This window comes from Limulus polyphemus, unplaced genomic scaffold (genome assembly GCF_000517525.1).
Source record: "Limulus polyphemus unplaced genomic scaffold, Limulus_polyphemus-2.1.2 Scaffold946, whole genome shotgun sequence".
Lineage (NCBI taxonomy): Eukaryota > Metazoa > Arthropoda > Merostomata > Xiphosura > Limulidae > Limulus > Limulus polyphemus.
Genome location: NW_013666556.1, coordinates 153,599 through 176,908, shown reverse-complemented (window position 1 = coordinate 176,908; position 23,310 = coordinate 153,599). Strand labels below are relative to the sequence as shown.

The window sequence follows — 23,310 nt, the reverse complement described above, 5'->3', positions numbered from 1 at the left end:
TACTTGCTTATCCGTAATTTTAAAAAATATTAATGAATTGAATAAGTTTAAAAAGTAATTAATGGTAAATATTAAGCTATGCAGATGTAAATGTAAACTGTTAATCAGATATTAAAACAAAATCCCTTGTTCCATGAACTCCTTGAATAATATGTACCATTGCTGATACTAACTTATTCTTTTTAATTATTCCACAGAAAAGATGTTTAAGAAACGAAAATAAACGTGAAACCAATCTGTTATTCGATTCAACACTTATCACCGAGTTACAACGGTTTCGGAGAATTCCATCCCTCATCAGTGAACCTGGTCAAGGGAAAATCGAAAGAATAATACTAGGCTTGTCCAGTGAATAATTCTGAAGTTAGTAGCACAAATTACACGTATTCATCAAATTCTATATAAATATAAGTTCATGTAGTGAGTAAAAAACAACTAAAAACATCATAAGTTACGAATAAAACTTCCAATAGCGGACCTCACATAGTGATTAAAAAATTAGTTTTTTTTTTTGCTTTACAATTTTTCAACAAAAAAGGGCTATCTGTCCCTAGTTTTGAACAGATGGATTAGAGGAAAGGCAGCTAATTAAAAGCATATCTATCACCAAACAGTGAGATTTAACGGGCCGTAAACCCTGAATCACCGGATTCACAGTCTGGGCAAGCTAACTACTAGGTAAAGCCCGGTCAACTTAGAAATGGGTCATTATAGCATGAAATAAAAACTAATTTTTTTATATGGGTACATTCTTGACAAAAATTAAAAGAAAAGTGGAAATAGGCTTCGAAACATCCTACCATCAGCTTCTTTTTCTGCCTGATCCTCTCCTTGCACAGAAATACAACAGCTGTTTTAAAGACGAAACACATTGCGTGTAATTCCAATCCTTTTTTTATCTTGCCTAGAAATTCGGATATATTCAGCCATTCAACGCCACCGTAGTACAACAGTTCTCCAGGGCTGAGGTCAACGTTCTGGGCCACAAATCAAAAGTTATTTCACATGGAGATGTATACGAATATTGATGCTGAAATAATCTCAATACCAAGTTCTCGTTAGATACTTTTCACATTTCATAATTAAAAATATTTAATCTATAATGATGCACGTTTCTGTATTACTTCCTGGAATATTATTATATTAATCATTAAAAGCTTCTTATTAGTTTGAAGACACATATCATCATAATTTATCGTTTACAATAACAAGGTCCATATTTAGAGATCTTTACTTAACAGACTTGCACAGTTAGGACCAGTGAGTACTTAAGGGTACCATCACAACTTCCAACGATTACTAAGTATATTTATCTTATAGAAAGAACATCACGGAAAAATGTAAAAAAAAAAAAGAGTTCAAAAGTTTACGCTTAAAAGATGTAGTAGTACAAATTAAAATACTAAAAGTATACATAACACTTTTACCTGTTTCGAAGAGCGGAGGTGTTGGCGATAGAGATGATCAAATATAACTCCATACTCTTCGTGTATTCTCTGCATTTCGTTGATGTGTTCCGCAACTCGTTCCATTCCTTTCAGAGCCTCTGAAGAAATACAATGGAGCTGTTAAAGTTTGTTAGATTACCTAATCGTTTTTCTCCAGGTTGCAACCTGCACATCTAATATTTCCGTCGAACAGTCTCTTTCAAGGTTGAAATCAATATAGTTATCACCCGTTTATTTACCTAACACTTTCTTAAGGACAAATATAACACTATTTATTCCTATCTAGCCATCTGATCGATGAATCTATTACATTGATCTCTAACTTATTCTCCGAGAGACTATACATCTTAGTGAAGACGCTAAATACTCAATACTACACTTGGCAGGATAGATGTTACATTATCGTAAAAATATCAGTTTAGTAAGTGATCGTTAAAGTCGATCTGCTTAAATAAATAATATAACTGCAGTATTTTTCACGAATTTCCCCTCTGAATCCTCACCAGTCAGGTGCCGATGTTCTTCTGAGGATGAATCTGTCAGATGTTTGAGTTGTTGTAGAAGCAGAGGATATTTCAAAATCCGCTGAATAGGCTTAATGAGATACGATTCCAGCGAGAAGCTATGTTGTCCTTTTGGATTACGTGACTGAAGGAACTGCATCAATGCACTGTTTCCTTCTCCTGTGTAAAAACAATCTTTAAGATACATACACGCATACATATAACTGTTATTAATGTTATTTAGATATCTGGGGTGGAAGTACCATACCTTATAAGAACAAAGTTACATGACCTGTGCCACTTTTAGAACTACTTCTTCCATTTTCAACCGTACCTTATAAGAATAAAGCTACATGACCTGTGCCGCTCTTAGAACTACTTCTTCCATTTTCAATCGTACTCACTTTGTTGGCTATTGTTTGATACCACAATATCTTTCCTCGTAAAAAAAGGTATGGCATAAATCTATTGGTGGCGCCACTTTAATGCTAAGTGGTCGGGAAAGTGTCAAGAAACAAATTTGTAGGCGCTAAACATGTCGCCATGGTTCCGCGGCCCCCACATGCGATGACACGCTAGTTCATCTATACAGCTCGATTAACCCTTAATATATTTATTAGAAAACAGTCGCCATAAATTTTCATTACGAATGAGTTATACAATTCAAAAAGTATTAACAAGCTTTAAATTTTGTGAAATCAACAGAGAGTAACATAAGTTTAACTCAAAGTAAAGTGGTTGAAATATTTTTTTTTGGGGGGGGGGGGGTAATTAATTTATTTGCATTTTAGCGAAATAAAAGAAACAGCAGTTCATAGTTTCAAAAATATATAAAAAATGAAGTATGTAACAATTTGTTTTATTGAAATTATGGAGATTTCACAAATGATCATTAAAGTTTGGTTTGTTTGTTCGTAACACAATGAGTTACTTGTGCTCTGCCTACCACGGGTATTGTAACCCAAATTTTAGCGCTCATCACAGAGAGTAATAGATTTACACGGAAAATACATATATTTATAATTTTTCTGTTTGGTAAGATCAACCAGAGGGTGGAAAAACTAAAGAAAAACAACCAATCACACTATATCGTACAGTCTGGTAACTAACTACGAGGCTTAATTCCATTAAAACTACGTCAACCAAGAAGTCATAACTATTCTCACCCGGATGAAGAACCTTTTGAGCTTTCGAATGACTGGCGCAGAAGGAACTGTACAACTTAAACTGGTCAGCATAAAGCAGAAAGGAATTGCCGATGGCAAAAAGTACATTCTGTTAAAAATGAATATAAAGGTTAGTCACTGTTTACAAAAATTTACTGCAATAAGTAAATTTTTTGAGATAATTTTTACTTTTATAAGCAAATTTCACGAAAATGTTATATTACAGTAATAATGAAAAACACAGTAACAATGATTCCACAAAATATACAAAACACACTAACCATGTTTTAACTATTGAAAACAGCCCACTAAACATAGTTCTGTATGTGGTACAATAACTATGATTTTACACCTTAAACACATCACATTAAATATTGTTGAACTTGTTAAAAATCACGAACAAACTTATGTACTGATTAAAACATATTAAAATTATTTCTACATGGTAAACATGAAATATTAACAATAATTCCACACGTTTCTCAACATCGGATCTTACTTTGAATTGACTAGAATTTTCAAATGTATTAAAGTCGGGTTCTGCAGAGATTGCTTCCTCCAGACTCTGTAAAAACGTCCGTTGGAACTGGACGATTTCCTGGATGTTACCAAAGAGTGCTGTGATCTCGGTATTCGAGATGAACGACTCTTTCTTCATGGGCTCGAGGTAGTGTTCTAGTAGACTATTTAAGTGCTAAAACAGAAAATATCCTAAAACCAGAGCTTTTCAAACATTTACTGAAATGTACAGTCACTGTAAATTACGTAAAACATAGTTGTTCAAAAACGTTTTAATAAAAGCCTAATTTTTATAATCCATAATTGAAATTGAAATTTTGTAAGTGCATTGAGCATTTAATAGCACTTTAGTAAATTTAACACCAAAATTATAGTTTGATCTTTAAGCCTATCCCATTTAATCTACAATGAGTAAAATAATCTAATTGTTAGGTTTAATAAAACGTAAAATTTTCAATACAAAACCAATTACAAATATATTACTTACTACACATGCCACGTGTATATTTAAGCCACAGAAAGTGACTTACTGAAAGGCACATTAAATTTTACCCTTAAAGACGTATGAATGCTCCCCCCTCCCAATGTTAGTACGTTATGGTTAAAACTTCATATTTTAAAGAACGGGTTTAATCAACAAGTGCTATTTGTTTGAACTAATCGTGTTTGGTTTCTTACGATTACTCATTATTTTTACAATTTTTATCAAAAAATGAGGAAGCTAAAATAAAGAAAAAGAAAAACACAAAACAAACAATAGGAACTATTTCCAATGTTACTAAACAAACCTACGAACTACAAATATATGTACAAAAACTCGGTATGGAATACGACACAATGTTCTCATGAAATTGTAATACAATGCTAATCTGAATTAATAAAAAAATTAATTACGTCAAATAAACTGATTACAAACTTGAGTTTTTGGTGGCCACATTCAGAATATAAAGTGCCAAATAATAAATAGTTTTTTCTTGGATTTTTAAACGTGTTGACAGAGTGAAGTATAGTTTCTGCAACGGATCGTACATACATTATGAAGTAAACAATATTACAGCGAATTTTTAAAATCACTTGTTACATTTACGTTTATGCTTCGGGCACGGATAAGCAACTTGAAACTTAATTTTATTAAAGAATCTCTATGATTTCCAGTGTATCAATATATTTAAATTCTATTTTCACTAAAAAAAGTTTTTTCTTCTAATACCAATTTCGAACGACTAGCATTTTCGGAAATTTTTTTTTTGTACGAAACTGAAACACAATTCATTAGCGCTTAACAGTAAAGTTTTTTAACTCAAAGACTGATATTAAACGTATTACGCAAAGGGATATAAAGCTCTCAAATATGAATTTATGAGAAATAATAGTTATGTATTTTAATACAGGGTTGAGTATGTTACAGTAAAATGATTTTAAATATGTAAATCAGCAAGTCGCATGACAACCAAGACAGATATAAAATCACGGTGGGACAGAATGTATCAGAATTACATTTTGACATTGCTTAGGAAGGGTATGTAATAGGCCTTTCTGACGCAAAACATTCATGTACTCAAATTATACAAATGTGTTCAGATGGGGGATTGAGAATTTCTAAAACGGGATACCCCTTGTAGTTAATGGCATTCAAAGGAATATGCATCTAGAAAGAGACCAACAATAAGTCATACCTCAGCCATTGTAAGTAAAGTTACAGCGTCTTGTAACTTTACGAAGCTACGAATACAAAGATCAGTGGAAAAAGCCGTCCATATGCCCCCAGGCAACAGTATGCAACATAATCCAGAAGGATCTCCGTTCGCAAAAGTGACATAAGTCACGTGAACACAAGCTGCTTCCACGAAATATCTGTTAAACTATCACATACCTCAAGCAGCTGGAGAATGAAACGGGTATTTATGCTATTTCATAAAAAGACTTGCAGGACACACCTCTATGGATTTATATGTAATCGAACTGTTGAAACGGGCACTGAAAATCCATAATTCTCATACACAAGATGGATTATGGAAAGTGACAAGGAGGAGTAGAAGGCTTTGGACGTGATAACCTTACGCCTGAATCTTTTTCAATGGAACCTATGCCGCAGGGCTATTTTCAAGATACAGGATCTTCAGATAGAGCATGACTGATCTTGGCGACATAGACTACAACGATTTGGTGAGATTTCAAAATAATTTCAATATAACGTACTCAAACTCTATAATTCATATAATATGTTTTTGTGTTAAACGATTTTTAAATACTGACTCGTATAAAAGTTTAATCATGACATATATATCTGACAAATATATACCTGTTCTATGCATAGAATAAATTATAAACGGTAACACTGGTTACTGACGATAGACATTGATTCTAGATTTAATCGTAGCATTACTGCTCGTTTAAAAAAAGTGATTAGGCAAACAAACAGGAAGCATTTCTATTAGTGTTAGAGAACAAGTGTTGACTTCCGCTCAATCATTATAGTCTAAGTTTAGTGAATTATGAGTAGTATATTTCAATATTGACTTGACAAACTTGTTGTTTTACAACACTGGAAATATAACATCTTAAACAAATAAGCGTTTTGACCTGTTCAAACAAGTTAAATAAAACTTACAGTAATGATAGCATACTGAAACACAGTAATAATAATCGTAATCCTGACAGCGTTTGTTAACGTTAATAATATATATAGCAAATAAATAAATATGTCAAAACACATATGCTAAGATTTCTGCAAAAGGCTTACACACATTTACGGGTGAAAGACAATATGATACACGTGAAAAAGGCTTTACAAGTGCATAACATTGAAAGCTAAATGAGGAAGCCTTTGCCATATAGTTACTACGGAAGCTGACATAATTACAAACATGCTCGTGCATTATCTGGCAAAATAAAACAACTCTGGTTGAAAATTTCAGAAACATTTTATAATTATGATAAAAAATAGGTCACGCAGCCAGAAGCTCAAGAAGGGTTAGGATGGAAATGTTAAACAAATTTAAGATTACCTTTTGTAAGGTATCCGCATACCATGCTACCAGGTCGCTCATGTGCTGCACCAACACACAAAGGAGATGAATAAACAAACAGTTTTAATCACTGGTTGTTAATAAAATCAATTCAAACACAATTATTACAATTGTTCATTTTTTCAGTAACGTCTAACACAGAATCTGGTATACAAATATAGGGAAAGCAAGACAGTTTTTACTGAGACTTTATTTCGCAAATTAACGAAACCACTTGGAATATATACAGTTATTTATATTTTTGTTTTATATTTATCACACAATTGCTTAATATTTTACCAGCTAAATCAGGAACGTAAGGCAAGCAGTCTACTAAGGCAATGCTCAATGAAGCTGCTTATCAGACTAATATATGTTTGCCAAAATAAACAAAAATATTGCACGACGTTGGTAGAAAAAAAGTACACCTGAAAAGAAATGTAATTTATCAATAAATTTAACGACCTCGGGGTGCACTACCGAAGAAACTCGCCAGGGTCAAAGTTACGTGTAAATGGACACTGGATACTGGGCTACTTACTGGCCTGACATACCCTCCATAGCGACAAAACTGTATTTTATTTTTCAAACGAGTGACTTTGAGACACAAGGAATTTCAGAACTAATTAGTGACCAGGAATCAAATATATCACAATAAGTGGTTTATTAAAGAAATTCAAATCCAATCATATTACTAAACTAAGATACTCTGTACTTTGAAACAGAATGTTCTTCGGAATATATTAAATAGCTTGTATTTTTTAATACAAATAAATCATACAGAATATTATAGAAATTAATTGTGTTGATCCAGGTTATGTTGACTATAATTGACATCTCACAGGGACAAAACATTGAAATAAAAGGGACAGAGTACTGTACATTTTGGTTTAGTTCTTTCGCATTTTTTAAAATCCGTTTGAATTAAACTCTGATGTGTATTTGTTTATGAAAACTCTCTATTATGCACCGTGCTCAACCTAGAAATTTACATCTTAACACTATAAAAACTACGTTTAACAACATCTGTATCTAAGAAAAATGTACGATTAGTAAAATATTTCGTAAAACTTTAGATCGCTTTAGAACATAAAAATATAACAAAAATCACGGACGACCTTATCCACAGCTATTAACTAAGACAATCCAGCTTTGATATGTGCGATACGCGAAGAAAAAAAGTTGTATGAGTTTAGTTAACATTTAAAGTTTAATGTTTAAAGGTTTTTGGAATATGTATTTTTTTTTGGACAACTATAACACTCAATAAAATATTAAAACTTAAGCATAGTAAGTCTATAATGAATTTAAAAGAAAAAAAATTAAATTTAAGCCTATCTTTATAGATTTTTGGTTTGTTTATTTGTAATTAAGCACAAAGCTACACAATGGACTATCTGTGCTCTGCCCACCACGGGTATCGAAACCTGGATTCTAGCGTTGTAAGTCCGCAGACATACCGCTGTGCCACTGGGGGCCTTTAGAACACGAAGGGCAAAACAAGGTATGATAAAGACAATCATGTTACTCAGACGCTCACTACTATGTTTCTTTGAAAGTTGAAAAGATCGTTATTCTTACCAATTCTCTTTCATATTAATTACAATATGACCGTATTTTTGCAGTAATAGTACTCAAGAAAATCACCCAAGATATCCCACGATTAGTGTGTTTTACAAATAAATGACGTGTTGTACAAAAATGTTTTGGAGGTCCTAATAAAGTGGCCAGTCAGATTATGATTTTATTATTTTATTCAGATCTGTTGTAAATTTCACGATATGTGGTTTTGTTCTGATCCAAGTTGACAGAAGTTTGAAATAGTCCATATACCTATTTCAGTGATATTTGTTTGAATTTAGGTTAGCCAATTACCGCGTAGAAAATATGGTATTTTTTTAGTCTATTCAACAGAATGGAGACCTATTTATTGTCCCAAACTCACCAAATGGCTGTGTCTGCCTTTTATATAAAAACACAAAGCACACTATCAAACTATTCACTCACACTTTAAAGGATTTTTTTTATAATTTAACTTCTGTGTGATTAAAAATACAAAGATGTAAAACTAGAACCAATATCCAATAGAAAAGTTTTGAATTCAAATACTTCAAATTAATTGGTTAATTATGTTTCTGCAGCTAACGGACATGATATCCAATGGATGGCATTGAAGTTAGTTTCTTTTCTGTTTAACATACCTATTTATCATGTCAAGAATATATTAAGTAGTTGTCTTTTCTTTTAAACAAAGCACTAGAAATTAAGATAACGTATTTATATTGAAATGTAGCATCACAGATCAAGAAGACATCTGAGTATTTAAATTAAGGACATATCTGTGTGAAGAAATCGAGATGTATTTGTGTTGAAATAAGATAGCTATCTGATTGTTGAAATCAAGGAAAGGTCTTAGTGGCCAAATTAAGGAGATTGTATGTGTTGTGTTTTTTTTTTTTTAGAGCAGAGCCACATTGGGCTAACTGCTGTGTCCGCCACAGGGAATCGAACCCCTAATTTTGCGCTGTAAAATCGTAGACTTACCGCTGTCCTACAGAGGGACAATTAAGGGGATGTCTGAGTATTTAAATCAATGACTGTGTGAACAAAACAAAATATTTTTATGTTGAAATCAAAGAAATGTCTTAGCCGCCAAATCAAAATGTCTGGAATTTGAAATAAAAGAAAGTTGACTGGGTGTTGAAATCAAGGAGATTTTTGCTTGTTTGTTTGTTGTTAAGCGCAAAGCTACATAATGAACTATTTGTGCAATGCCCACCACGGGTATCAAAACCCAATTTTTTAGCATTATAAGCCTTCTGACTTATCGCTAAGCCACTGGAGGGGGGGGGGTTGAAGAAGAGTTTTTAAAAATCTGTGCTGTACTCACCACGGGTATCAAAACCCAGTTTTTAGCAGTGTTGAGGCACTGGTAAAGCAGCACTAAGGGAATGTCCGAGTGTTAAAATCGTGTAAATGTCTAGGAGTTGAAATCAAGAAGATGTCTGTGTGGTGAAATGAAGGAAATTGTTGAAATCAAGGAAGTGTTTGAGTGTTGAGATCAAGAAAGTGTTTGAGTGTTGAGATCAAGGAAATGTTTGAGTGTTGAGATCAAGGAAGTGTTTGAGTGTTGAGATCAAGGAAATGTTTGAGTGTTGAGATCAAGGAAGTGTTTGAGTGTTGAGATCAAAGAGGTGTTTGAGTGTTGAGATCAAGGAAGTGTTTGAGTGTTGAGATCAAGGAGGTGTTTGAGTGTTGAGATCAAGGAAGTGTTTGAGTGTTGAGATCAAGGAAGTGTTTGAGTGTTGAGATCAAGGAAATGTTTGAGTGTTGAGATCAAGGAAGTGTTTGAGTGTTGAGATCAAGGAAGTGTTTGGGTGTTGAAATCAAGGAAGTGTTTGAGTGTTGAGATCAAGGAAGTGTTTGAGTGTTGAGATCAATGAAGTGTTTGAGTGTTGAGATCAAGGAAATGTTTGAGTGTTCAGATCAAGGAAGTGTTTGAGTGTTGAGATCAAGGAAATATTTGAGTGTTGAGATCAAGGAAGTGTCAAATAGTTCAAATCAAAAGAGATATCTGTATGTCGAAATTTATAAAAAATGTTTGTGTAGTTAAATAAAAATATGTCAGTGTGGTGGAGCCAAGATGCCTGTAGATTGAAATCAATGAGACTTGTATGTGTCAAAAAGTATGAGAAACATAGAATACATTTACATGCTAAAATCAAGATGTTTTTTTTGTGTTGAAGTGATGTAGCAGATGTCACTACAGAAGGTAAAATAAATAAAAATGAATGAGACCAAATTATTGTCCTCAAGTGTAATTAGAACTATAACATTTTACTTACTCTAATTTCTCAGTGAGTAATTAGTAGGTGAAAAAAATGCACAAATGTAATGTTTCATGTATTCACAAAAACGATATAATTGATAGCAATCAAAATGATGAAAAATAATTTGTAGTTGGAGTTTTTTGACCCGAATGACGCAGCTTATGCGACACATAGACTAAACTTCCGGACTAGATATCTCAATTTTAATCTAGAGTTTCTGACCAGGAGGAGAAGAACTAACCAGTAGTAGTCGCCACCGCCTATGTGGCTATTCTTAACCAAATAGTTGTATTAACTGCCAGAGTTATAACGCCCTCAATTTGAATATTTGAAGCATGAGGCTCGAACTTTGGACCTCCTGATTCACAGCTCGACAGGTCACCCTCGATTCATGTTGAAAAGAGACTAACTAAGAAAGTACACTTATTTTATATTTTTTGCAGTAAACGCGTGTTTCAAGCTGTGGAAGAATGATAATATTTTGTACAATAAACTGATATATAATCTGCGCCCATGTTGATCGGGAGGAGGATTCACGTACTACAGTTACACCTCTTTTCACATGGCAGAAAAGGGAATGTTTACTAATATTGGATACAACTGGTTCATTTTGGTGGCAAGTGCTGTTATACAAACCAATACGGCCCGTTGGCGTGTCATATTACACTTTGCCGCCTAAGCTCACATTTCTTGTGATCTGTTTTTGTCATATTACACCTTGCCGCCTAAGCTCACATTTCTTGTGATCTGTTTTTGTCATATTACACTTTGCCGCCTTAGCTCACATTTCTTGTGATCTGTTTTTGTCATATTACACCTTGCCGCCTAAGCTCACATTTCTTGTGATCTGTTTTTGTCATATACACCTTGCCGCCTAAGCTCACATTTCTTGTGATATGTTTTTGTCATACTACACTTTGCCGCCTAAGCTCACATTTCTTGTGATCTGTTTTTGTCATACTACACTTTGCCGCCTAAGCTCACATTTCTATTGTGATCTGTTTTTGTCATACTAAACTTTGCCGCCTAAGCTCACATTTCTATTGTGATCTGTTTTTGTCATACTACACTTTGCCGCCTAAGCTCACATTTTTTGTGATCTGATTTTGTCATATTACACTTTGCCGCCTAAGCTAACATTTCTTGTGATCTGTTTTTGTCATATTACACTTTGCCGCCTAAGCTAACATTTCTTGTGATCTGTTTTTACAGACAGCTTAAGCTTAATGTTCTAGGTAAGTATTATGATACATGCACGGCAGAACAGGATATTCTTAAGTCAGAAAGTCGTCGTGTGGTATTCACGCTAAAATTTTATGTGTTAATGTATCTGCTAACGTCGTCGATCCCAATAAACTCAAATAAGCACACTTTGTTTGGGCCGGGCGCGGCGTAGTGGTTACTATGCCCAGATCATGAATCCAAGTATTCATGGTTAGCATTCCGATGCACTTTAGGACCGCATATGCTCTTTATGAGTGACAGTCAAATTCCATTGTTCAGTCAGACAAGAATGGCCCTAGAGTTGGCGGTTGGTGATGTAGCTTTCTCTCTATCAATTGAAAATTAAGAACAGATGTGCGCAGATAGTCCTTGAGTAGCTTTGGGTGAAATTCTGTAACAAAAAATACTGTTTTTATAATATCCTGGATTTTCAAAATAAACAAAATATAACAACAATGTAGGTTTAAAAGTACTTATAAGTTTGATTATTCGTTTATAGATATAAGATTCCATCCTAATACATGAGAAATAATTCAATCTGACAAATTGCAAATCTGATATTTACTTTTTCACCTTGATTTTCACTTTCACTGTTCGCCTTCTTGGAATCCATTGGAAACAAACGTATATTGTTATAAACAGAAATTATAGTTGAAACTTATCAATGCATTGTGACTAGTAACCTTTCGGTATAACAACAGAGTATCTCTTACACTCACCCTCACATAGGTCCTTTCTGTTTCAATTAATTCCATAATAACTTTGCGAAGTTTTTCCGCATCAGGCATCTGTCGACTGTGTCCGAGTGGTTGGTTGGAAGAACTACTACTACCAGTGCTGCCCTCTAGGCTTGAACGCCGTCTCTCCAGAGATGATCTACCGTACTCCGTGACCTGTTCAGTAGCTTGGGGTGGAAGGGCGGGCTATTGTTATTCAAAGAAAAGCTTCTTATAGTGTCCTCATGATTCTTATTTTGTGTTATTTAATATTATATCTCTTGTTTATCGGTAAAATAAAATGACCTGCTTATCTGTGTTATGTAGATCACAAAGACAATAGTTTCAATCATTTTCCCAGTAACAAAATTCACATGTTAACGAAACAGAGAATTTTTTAACACATTCGTCAAAATCACTTTATTACAGTTTGAGTGATTAGGAGATTTTATATGCTTTGCGTTAGACGATTTTCCTATCGCAAAGAAAACCCAAGTAAGAAAATAATTAAATGTTTGTCAAAATAACAAAATATTAAACATGAAAATTTTGAATTTTTAAACGTTTAGTAGTGTAAAAGTTCTGTCTACTGTATTTGACCACTAACCCGTAAGTACGAAAAAAAAAACCCGTTTCGTTTAAACATCAAGTTACAACGTAAAGCCGACTTGTTCCGGCAACACTAAACACTGTCGTCGTAAGTTAGAAATCGTGCTAAAGCACAAGTGTCAGGTGATCTTGAATTAAGCTGTCGTAGCCGTTTAATTAATGAGTTTTTATTGATCAGTAGACGTTATTTGGAAAGATTACATAAAGTTCTGCGTGTACTGGTGTCTGGCTTCACTATAGGTAGAGAATAAGAGACAGTGTGTGAAGCAAACAACTAGTTTTTATGTGTCTTGTAAATAATATTCCATTATTTCTTTGAAGCTACCTCAATTAGCAGTATTGGTTAAAATGTTGAATATATAAATACTTATTTTTATTTATTTATTATATCTTTATAATTAGCTTAGTATATGGATTTATAACTAACCTAAATCATCTATGCTTTCCGCAACTCGCCAGATATTGTTGGGATTACGGCCGAAAAAATCGACAATGGCGAGAGCATTCAACTGATGAATTAACATTTCATTCTAATTATTAACATACTTCTAATTAGCCCGGCATGGCGAGGTGGTTAGGACGCTCGAACTCGCAATCTGGGGGGTTCGAATCCCCGTCACACCAAACATGCTCGCCCTTTCAGCCATGGGGGCGTTATAATGTGACGGTCGATCCCACTATTCGTTGGTAAAAGAGTAGCCCAAGAGTTGGCGGTGGGTGGTGATGCCTAGCAGCCTTACCTCTAGTCTTGCACTGCTAAATTAGGGATGGCTAGCGCAGACAGCCCTCGTGTAGCTTTGCGCGGAATTCAAAAACAAACAAACAAACAATACTTCTAATTACAGGTTTATTAAATTAGCAACATTATTATTATTTTTCTAATTTCACGCAAAACTACACGAGGGCTATTGGCGCTAGCCGTCCCAAATTTAGCAGTGTAAGACTAGAGGGAAGGCAGCTAGTCATCACCACCCACCGCCAACTCTTAGGCTACTCTTTTACCAACGAATAGTGGGATTGACCGTCACATTATAACACCCCCACGGCTGAAAGGGTGAGCATGTTTGGTGTGACGGGGATTCGAACCCACAGATTGCGAGTTCGAGCGTCCTAACCACCTGGCCATGCCGGGCCTGCTACATTATTTACCAGGGTAATTTTTTATTTCTGATCTATGTAGGTAGTTTGCTTTGATCAGAAGTTAATGATAATTCAAATATCGATTATTTCTAGTTTAATAAATTAAATGTACCACTAGGGTAGCAACTTTTCTCCGAGTAAATGAACACCATCTGCTGTATGTCTTTTCGAGCAACAAACGTCAAATCACCGTCTACTTACATACCATAACATCCTGGTTATTCCTTGTAACACATTCACATGTTAATGTATAGGAATATATTAATCTGAACATATACATATATATGTTTTAACCCTAGAATTAATGATGGGGGTATGGACCCCATTGGATTCTTTGACACACTATTCTGAAATTGTTTGTGGATTCGTGACTTTGTTGGTTACAGGATCCCTAACAACATACGAATCCCCAAACAAAAAACGTAAACAAAATACTGTCAACATTGCAATTAATCCCATCAATTACTACTATGCAGTTTTCTATTTATTCTAAATTGAAAATATTTAATCATGCCCAATTTCTTTTTTAATCGCTACTTTACACTGTGTATTGTGCCAGGAATAAACATAAAAATGATTCAATGTGATGCAATATGTAAACAAATTGGTAGTTTAAGGATTAAGTAATCACAGCAAATATACATTACGTTATAGCAACAAAACCGAAACATTTACTACATAATAACCAGTACCAAGCTTCACTGACTACACACAGATTAGACTTGTTCATATTAAGCATTGATATTATAAGATAAATATTTCACGAGATACGACGCCATTTTTATGATTAAACATAATTCTGTTTGTTTGTCTGTAATTAAGCCCAAAGCTACACAATGGGCTATCTGAGCTCTGCCCAACGCGGGTATCGAAACCCGGATTTTAGCGTTGTAACTCCGCAGACATACCGCTGTGCCACTGGGGGAGGGCAAACAGAATTCTGACTGATAACCATATAAAGCTGATTCTCTTCTTGCTGAGAGACAACTGATTTTTCAACGAATCAGCTTGATAACTTGCTCTAGTCTTAAAAACAGAATGTTTCTATTGTAATATCAGTTTGGTAAGATTTTCGTTAGTTCTTTTTAATGACAACTTTTACTTTAAAATAAGGATCAACTGAATGCTGTGTGAAACTCTCACCAAAAGAGTTCAGTCGAAAGCAGTGTGCAACGCTCACCATAATAACTCAACTAAATGCTATGTGCAACGCTCACCACAAAGACTCAACTGAATGCTGCGTGCAACGATCACCATAAGGACTCAATTTAATGCTGTGTGCAACGCTCACCTTTTTACGAGAGTCTTCAATGACTTTCAGGAGGTTTTCTATTTGCTCCGTAGATAAGGAGGAGCTCTCTTGAATGGGCACAGGGGAAGGAGAAGGTCGACCTGACGTTTCTGGAGATCGGTCCTGAGGCCCTTAAAAAAAGAGAAATACGGAAACATTTCTAGAACATGCATAACTAAGATTCTGCAACGTTCCCTACAAAAATTTAAAAATATCAATAATTCTTTCTAATAAATTTCTTTTTTTAACTTTTAAATTATCTTATAGATAAGGAGAATGGTTATTTGTATAGGTCTAAAATAAAATAGATTTGTTTAGTATAAATGCTAAGGCAGAAGAAGAAAAGTAAAAGCCACTATAAACAACTAACTAACTAGGACACTACCTTGTAAAAAAACATACAAAAATCAAAACACTTTTATTTATTTTAGGAAATTGTAGCGTCTAACAATGTAAGCCGCAGCTAGGAAATAAAAATATGTGAATTAATTTATTTCCGTGGGATTCTCCTCATTCTGATTTTGATACAAAACTAGAGCGTATAGTATATAACTTGTTTAAGTTTAGGCAAAACACTAAGTTGATCTTTGCGCTACTTTTAAGGCAATCTTGAATTCCTAAAACAATTATGTGTCAATATAATTGGATAATAATACATTTTATACTGTGTTATTATTAAGGAACTGTTCCGCAAGTGGTCACGTGATAGTCAGAGGAAAAGTTCAAGTATGGGGAAGGGAGAGGGGGGAGTTAGTGAAAAAGAGAAACGTTTCTATTTTGGCTGATACCCATATTCAGTGCCGAGGTTCATTCTTATAGGATTTGGCTAATACCCATGATGATGATGAATACCGAAAGATCATTACTATACATTTTGGCAAGCAGAACTATTTTCTTTTGGTTAATATCTTGATTAGCACCCAAGAACCATTCCTATACATTCTGGTGAGCAGAAATATTTTATTTTGGTTAATACCTCTGATTAGCACCCAAAAACCACTTCTATAAGTTTTGGTAAGCAGAAAGATTTTATTTTGGTTAATACCTCTGATTAGCACCCAAGGACCATTTCTATAAGTTTTGGTAAATAAAAATATTTTATTTTGGTTAGTACCTCTGATTAGCACCAAAGGACCATTTCTATATGTTTTTGTAAGTAAAAATATTTTATTTTGGTTAATACCTCTGATTAGCACCCAAAAACCATTTCTATAAGTTTTGGTAAGCAGAAAGATTTTATTTTGGTTAATACCTCTGATTAGCATCCAAAAACCATTTCTATAAGTTTTGGAAAGTAGAAAGATTTTATTTTGGCTAATACCCATGATCAGCATATACTGAATGATCATTCCTACACTCTAAAATTTTGGCTGGTAATCGTGATAAGTTACCCAAGGGTTATTCCTATAGTTACTTAGCTCCTACTAAAATCGTGTAAATTTCAAAAAACAGGAACAAACTAATTGAATAGCTTGAAATGAGGTAGTGTGTAAAGATTAGGGATGTCAACCGTCCGTTAAGATATGCGCTTACAAACATTTTAAATGAACTTCCCTATGCTCTACGTTTTGATCATATAGTGTACACCACTTCAGCGCCCGTCAACCGTCCCTTAAGATATGCGCTTACAAACATTTTAGATGAACTTCCCTATGCTCTGCGTTTTGATCATATAGTGTACACCACTTCAGCATTTATAAAACAAAATGATAAATATAATAAGAATTCCAAAAGAAACCGCTCTTTTTAATAAAAGCTTAAAAAAGCTACAATAAACGAACTCTGTCAATAATGAATGAGAGAGAAATAAAATGTTTAATAATTTTTAACAGAGCATTTTTATTAATATTCTATTAAATTCAGTTTTATTTGCTGCTTTGATGTTTCCATTGGCGTCATATATGGAAGAGATTTAGTCTTTTTTCCGTTAATAACTTGTGATAATTAATCGTTTGAATAATAAATCTTTTAACAACGAGCGGTAGGTACTCATCTAAAAATGAACGATTTTGGTTCTGGAGTCAAACGAAAGTTTTGTTTGCTCATTTTCTGTCAGTAGCCTACCGGTGACTCAACGGTAGACTTAAGGGTTTATGACATTAAACCCGGGGTTCGATCCCGGCGGTGGGCACAGTGCAAATAGCCTACTGTGCAGTTTTGCGCTTAACAGCAATCTCTGTCAAAAAATATTGCGCCCCGGTGGCTCAGTGATAAGCTTAAAAGCTTATAGTGTTCAAGTTCAGGATTCGATTCCTGAGGTGGGCACAGAGCAGGTAATCTACTGAACAGCTTTGCATTTAACAAGAAAATAATATGACGCTGGTGTCGCAAGGTTCGCTGCACTTCAATTAAAAATATATTATGAAACACAAGAAATAAACTGGTCTATGTTTCGTTTCTTCCAAGTATTACTTAAAAAAACATCAATTACCCCAAAGAGGTGAGGGAACGATTAGTTTTCCAATCATTTCTTCACTCAATGTACTGTCGCTTGGAGGCGGAGGACACACAAGAGACTCGATGTAGTCATCTGTAGTGCGCATGATGCTAGCGAGATCAGGTGGTTCCGTTCTGGAAGATCTCATCATCATACAAAGGGACGTTTCTTCTTGCAAAACGCTCTCAATGTACATCATGTCCAAGTCGCTAACGATGGCCCCATTTATAACCATAATCTCATCTCCTCGTATCAAACCTGAGAAAAGATGTTGCAGTTTTTAAAAGTTTGAAATTTGTCAAAAATACATTAACATACATACACTGCCCTGTCTCTCTTTAGATCACTACCAAATGAGACTGGAATTTTGTACCACCATGAAGAAATAGTATTTCCCTTCAAAGTTCCTAGTTTACCGGTTTCAAATTTCAGATAAGTAATGAAATATTAAAACATATGTATTTTTTGTTTTATATTGTGTATCTAAAACTAACCCTGGAACTGGGAGAGTTGTTTATTTATAAACGTGGCATTGAAAGAGTTAGACTGTTTGTTAAATAAAAATAATTTGTTAAACAAAACAGACTTAAAATCAGACTGAAAAATTCACCCACACCGCTCATTTTCTTAAAGTTTAATTTTTTGCTTACGTAGGTAGATTCTTTTGTCTTATCTTATATTCGTTCACATAAATTTCATGTAGCACTGCCTTTATTTTTTATATTAAAATCATGTCTATCTTCTACACAATAACAAATATTAAAGTCCAAGCAATCTTTTTTTAAGGCTTCTTCTGGACCAACGTTAGCAGAAAAACTGTGGTAAAACATAAACGTACAGAAACTGAACCAATTGGTGTCGTTGCCGATAAATTAGACTTTTGTTTTCTACAGATTTTGTTTAAGGATTAAAACTGTGGTCCTAAACACTGACGAAATGAAGATGTTCTTTGTGAAATCTGCGCACGATCATTACACTGAGAAGACAGAAAGAACCGTACACCTTGGATGAAGAAAACTACAAGTAAGTTACTGTTCTGTACTTGGATGTGTTCATCCAAGTTTTAGGAAATAGCGAGTAAATTTGATTCTCAATATAACTTATTTGTTAAACAACTTGTTGCACAGCGAAAGCATTAGCAGAATCCCGAAAATGACAGCTTTAATATTAATTAAAAACAAGTGTAAAAACGTTTTAAATAAGAAAAATTAGGAAGTAGTATTGGGAGCACTAAAACTAAGGAGACAATGTAAGAATGGGCGGGATAACATTACAACACTTGGTGGTTTTTGACTCAGTGCAACCGCAAAGTGTGGGTGGCCATCGTTTCGCCCATTTCTACTTCGCGTAGATTTTCTAGCTTGGTAATTGTTCAAACTAAATGAAAGCTGTATATAGCAACATTTTTCTGTTGTAAACCAAATACAGATACATGTATGTAATTAAATTACGTGACCCTAACGAAATGCATGACATCATAAGGGGGTGTTTGATGTCGGAAGTGAGACAGGAAGCTCCAATAGTCATATTTTGCTTATGGAATACATTATAGCTATCTGACTGGAAAGGGATGGGTCATAAACGTTGTATCAAAACCGCTGATTTTTGAAATTTTACATTTGTTGAGTATTTACAAAGGATTAATTACTGATAAACCTTAATTCAAGTCTATAATTGGATCAAAGTTCAAAGTAAAACAGGAAGTAGGAATGGGCGGAACGATGGATACACCTACTTTGAGGTTGCACCTTGTCAAAAACACCAATTGTTGTAATGTTATCACGCCCATTCCTACCATGTTTCCTTACTTTTTGGTGTTTCCATTCCTACTTCCTAATTTTTATATTTAAATATTTTTTACACTTGTCTCACCTTTTTTTGGTACTAAGTCTCGAGAATGACTAGGCTCTAAGCCTATTCTTCTCGTAGCTTTTCTTAGAGCTATCTCTCGACATTTCCTGGCTTATGTTGATATATTTGCTGTAGTTTTTCTTCCATGTAGCCAGGGTGGCAGTCGTTTCTTTGGCTGGATTAATGGCTAGGGCTAGTTTCGTATACTTAGCATTACTGTTTGTAACCTTATCTCCATTTTTGCAGTAATGCTCTCTTCGCTGGAAGAAAGACTTAAAGGTTATCAACATAATGTTTTCTTCTTCTCTCTCGTTTTGTTTCCTTGAAAGGAATCTTTTAAAAATTGCACCATTTCAAGTACAACCTTACATGCCAATAGGCCACATTTATTTTGAAAATAATGCAAAGGTAAATTATACAACTTATTGTTCTTGTTTTCAGCCAAGAGTACTCAAGAAAATCCGTGTCAGACTTCAGCAGTGGCAGCATTTGTCCTTACGAAGGAAAGTCACACCTTAGGCACCGACTGCTATGATAGAATTGCTTCGTCCAACACAGAACCCTCGAGTCAGATGTATAAAACTGAAAACTTCGCTTTCAAAAGTTAGTTAATATTTAGAACCTAGATCTAGAGAATCTATGTAGTCCACGTTGTTGTTGTTTTTTATGTAGCTGATACAGCTGGAGACTGATTACGTAGCACATGAGCATAAGCAGTCGTGCATCCGCACGTGATATGAGGGCCGGTTGATACATGGCAACTCGTAGAGCGTGATCGTATTCATAGAACATGGCTACTAGTGTATTGTTAGCTCGTTAGTAATGTTGCAAAATGGTTATTGCTATTACCAAAGTTATACGTAAAACTAAGAAAAACGTTTTTAGCCAAGGTAGCGTAATTCAATTATGTGCATTTAGATTTACATAAGGTGAAGGTAGGAGAGAGTTATTCCTTTTCAACAACGTTAGTCAATCAGACAGTTAGATTGACAAACTTGTGGTTTTGTTATTTCTTTGTTTTTAATTTACAGAATTTCTTAAGTGCTTTGGTGGCTTGTTACTCTGCAGTTGGTTTATTTACTACTTAACAGTGTGTGTGTGTAAAGTGCTTATAAAGCTTTTTACACGATGTCTGCAGTGTGTGTGAGATTTTGAATTGTATTACAAATCTGGCCCATTCCTACTATAACTACTACCGTACTTATGATAAGATACTGATTAGATATAAATATACAAACGTGTGATGACAGGATGGACAAATAAAACTACAGACTTTAAAGTAATTACTTTTTTTTTCTGGGGAGACATAAGTTCCATTGGGGAGGAATAAATATAGTTAAACAAGTTAGCAAAAAAATAAGATTTGCAAAGGCTACTTAAAGACAATGTTATAGAAACATCTTCTAAAATAGCCAAATTTTATTCCTGTGTAATATTATTTCGTAGACCAAATTTTACTTATCTATTTATGTAAAGGTACCATGGGAGTTATACACACACACACACATATATATATATAGATGAACATTAGTATATAGATGAACACTATTATAAGCTATGATAGGAATGTGTAATCACATTCATATTCTGGCCAGCACTGGTTTTTAACAGCCTCATTGTAAAAGTTCACCACTCTCTCCTCATGTTCTGCTAGATTTGTCGTTAAACGCTTTACAACGTAGCACCATCTTTCCACCTCACTATTAGAGGTAACTTAGTTGAAGATTATACAGTTTGTGAAATGCTTTTTTTGTAATCGAATTTGTGGCAACGCATTCCTTTCAATAGAATTCATCACGGGGTGGGTAAAGATTAAATTTTGGTTTTATTTTTTAGTGTTCTCAATGTATTGGTTGAAATATGAGCGAAGTTATGATAGAGGTGTGTGTGCTGAATTCATTACTAGAGTTTTCGTTGTTCAATGAGAGGTAAGGTAACAGCGTATGTTACATTCGCTGATATAATTTCATATCTTCGAAAGCAGGTTATATATGAATTAGTGTTTTTAGTTTACATTACAGTTTACACTTTTTGTAAAGAAATGATTAGGACACCAGTGAGTGTTAATTTTGCTATTATAATGTATAGCTTAAACTGAATGTGTTAACGACAGTAACTTGTATTGAATTTGTTATTAAAATGTATGGTTCAAATGACATCGAAGAAAGATCATAATTTTAGGATGAAACACAGCAGTATACTGTAAATAGCTTATACTCCAAAGAAAGGTAACAATTCCGGGAGAAGACATGGGGTTACACATCAAATAACCCAAACTTCAAAGAGACGAAATAACTTCAGAAAAATACAAAGAAGACAATATTAAATAACGTAAATTTCAAACAAAGGTAGTAATTTCCGGGAAAAATACAGCATCACAAAACTAACAGCCCAAACTTAAAAAAAAAAGGTTAATAAATTCAGGGGAAGACAACAAGCATAATACATAACCCAAATTAAAAAAAAATCTTCGGGGAAACACAGAGCAGCACACAATGAACAGCCTCAATTTATAAAGAACTTTATGTCAACCGATTGAGGTGGTAAACTTCAAAGAAAACTAATAACTTCAGAAATAATTCATAGAAGTAGAATGTCGAATCTTAAACTTTAAAAAAAAAGGTAACAACTTCTGGGAAAGACAGCAGCACCCAATGAATAACCTCAAGTTCTAAGAAAGTTGAAAACTTCATGGGGGGGGGGGACACCGCAGCAAAGTGTATAATTTATAACTTCTAAAAACGTTAATAAGTTGCGGGGAAGATAAAACGGTACAGTGAATTTGTCATTATGCACTACCGGCACTTGTGTTTAAAATTTTAAATAATAATAAATAATTAAAAACAACGTTTTGTATTTACACAATAAAAATTTTATTGAAGCCACTTTAAAATAAAAATATCACTTTACGCGGGTTTGAATCCCTGTCCCACCAAACATGCTCGCCCTCTCAGCCGTGGGGGCGTTATAATGTGACGGTCAATCCCACTATTCGTTGGTAAAAGAGTAGCCCAAGATTTGGCTGTGGGTGGTGATGACTAGCTGCCTTCCCTCTAGTCTTACACTGCTAAATTAGGGACGGCTAGCGCAGATAGCCCTCGTGTGGCTTTGCGCGAAATTCAAAAAACAAAACTAACAAAAACAAACACTATACACGTACATGTTCCGACGTGATCTACGGCTTCAATAAAGTTTTTATTGTGTAAATACAAAACGTTGTTTTTAATAATTTATTATAATTTGAAAAAAAAGTGAATTTGTCTTTTTTCCTTATATAGATCTGGTGCTTTTTGTAATAATTGATGTACTGGTATCGTCGAATAGGATTCAGTTAATGATGAATGGATGAACAATTTACTTGCTCGAGCAAAATAAGTCGGGTATCAAACAGAAAGTTTCTGGAACTTTGCTAAAATGTCATTGTGAACATTTCCATTGTTCACCAAAACTGAACAGTTTGGTTATTTCAATCTTACAAATTAGCTTTAAAACAAAAGGTTGTTTTTGGTAAAATACACGTTTCTTTTGTGTTGAAGTAAACAAGAGGACTTGTTTGTTTGTTTGTTTG

At 34.2% G+C, this 23,310-nt stretch overlaps 1 protein-coding gene across 1 annotated transcript in view; it reads right to left on the bottom strand.

The window, feature by feature from the left end:
- The window catches only part of LOC106461372 (protein still life, isoforms C/SIF type 2-like), a 139,819-nt gene that overhangs the window by 9,089 nt on the left and 107,420 nt on the right, over window positions 1-23,310 (bottom strand). Inside the window, 9 exon segments of the mRNA XM_022388319.1 lie at window positions 801-977; window positions 1,428-1,546; window positions 1,952-2,131; window positions 3,118-3,226; window positions 3,617-3,811; window positions 6,645-6,689; window positions 12,418-12,621; window positions 15,455-15,585; window positions 17,886-18,149. Coding sequence (XP_022244027.1) covers window positions 801-977; window positions 1,428-1,546; window positions 1,952-2,131; window positions 3,118-3,226; window positions 3,617-3,811; window positions 6,645-6,689; window positions 12,418-12,621; window positions 15,455-15,585; window positions 17,886-18,149 — 1,424 coding nt within the window.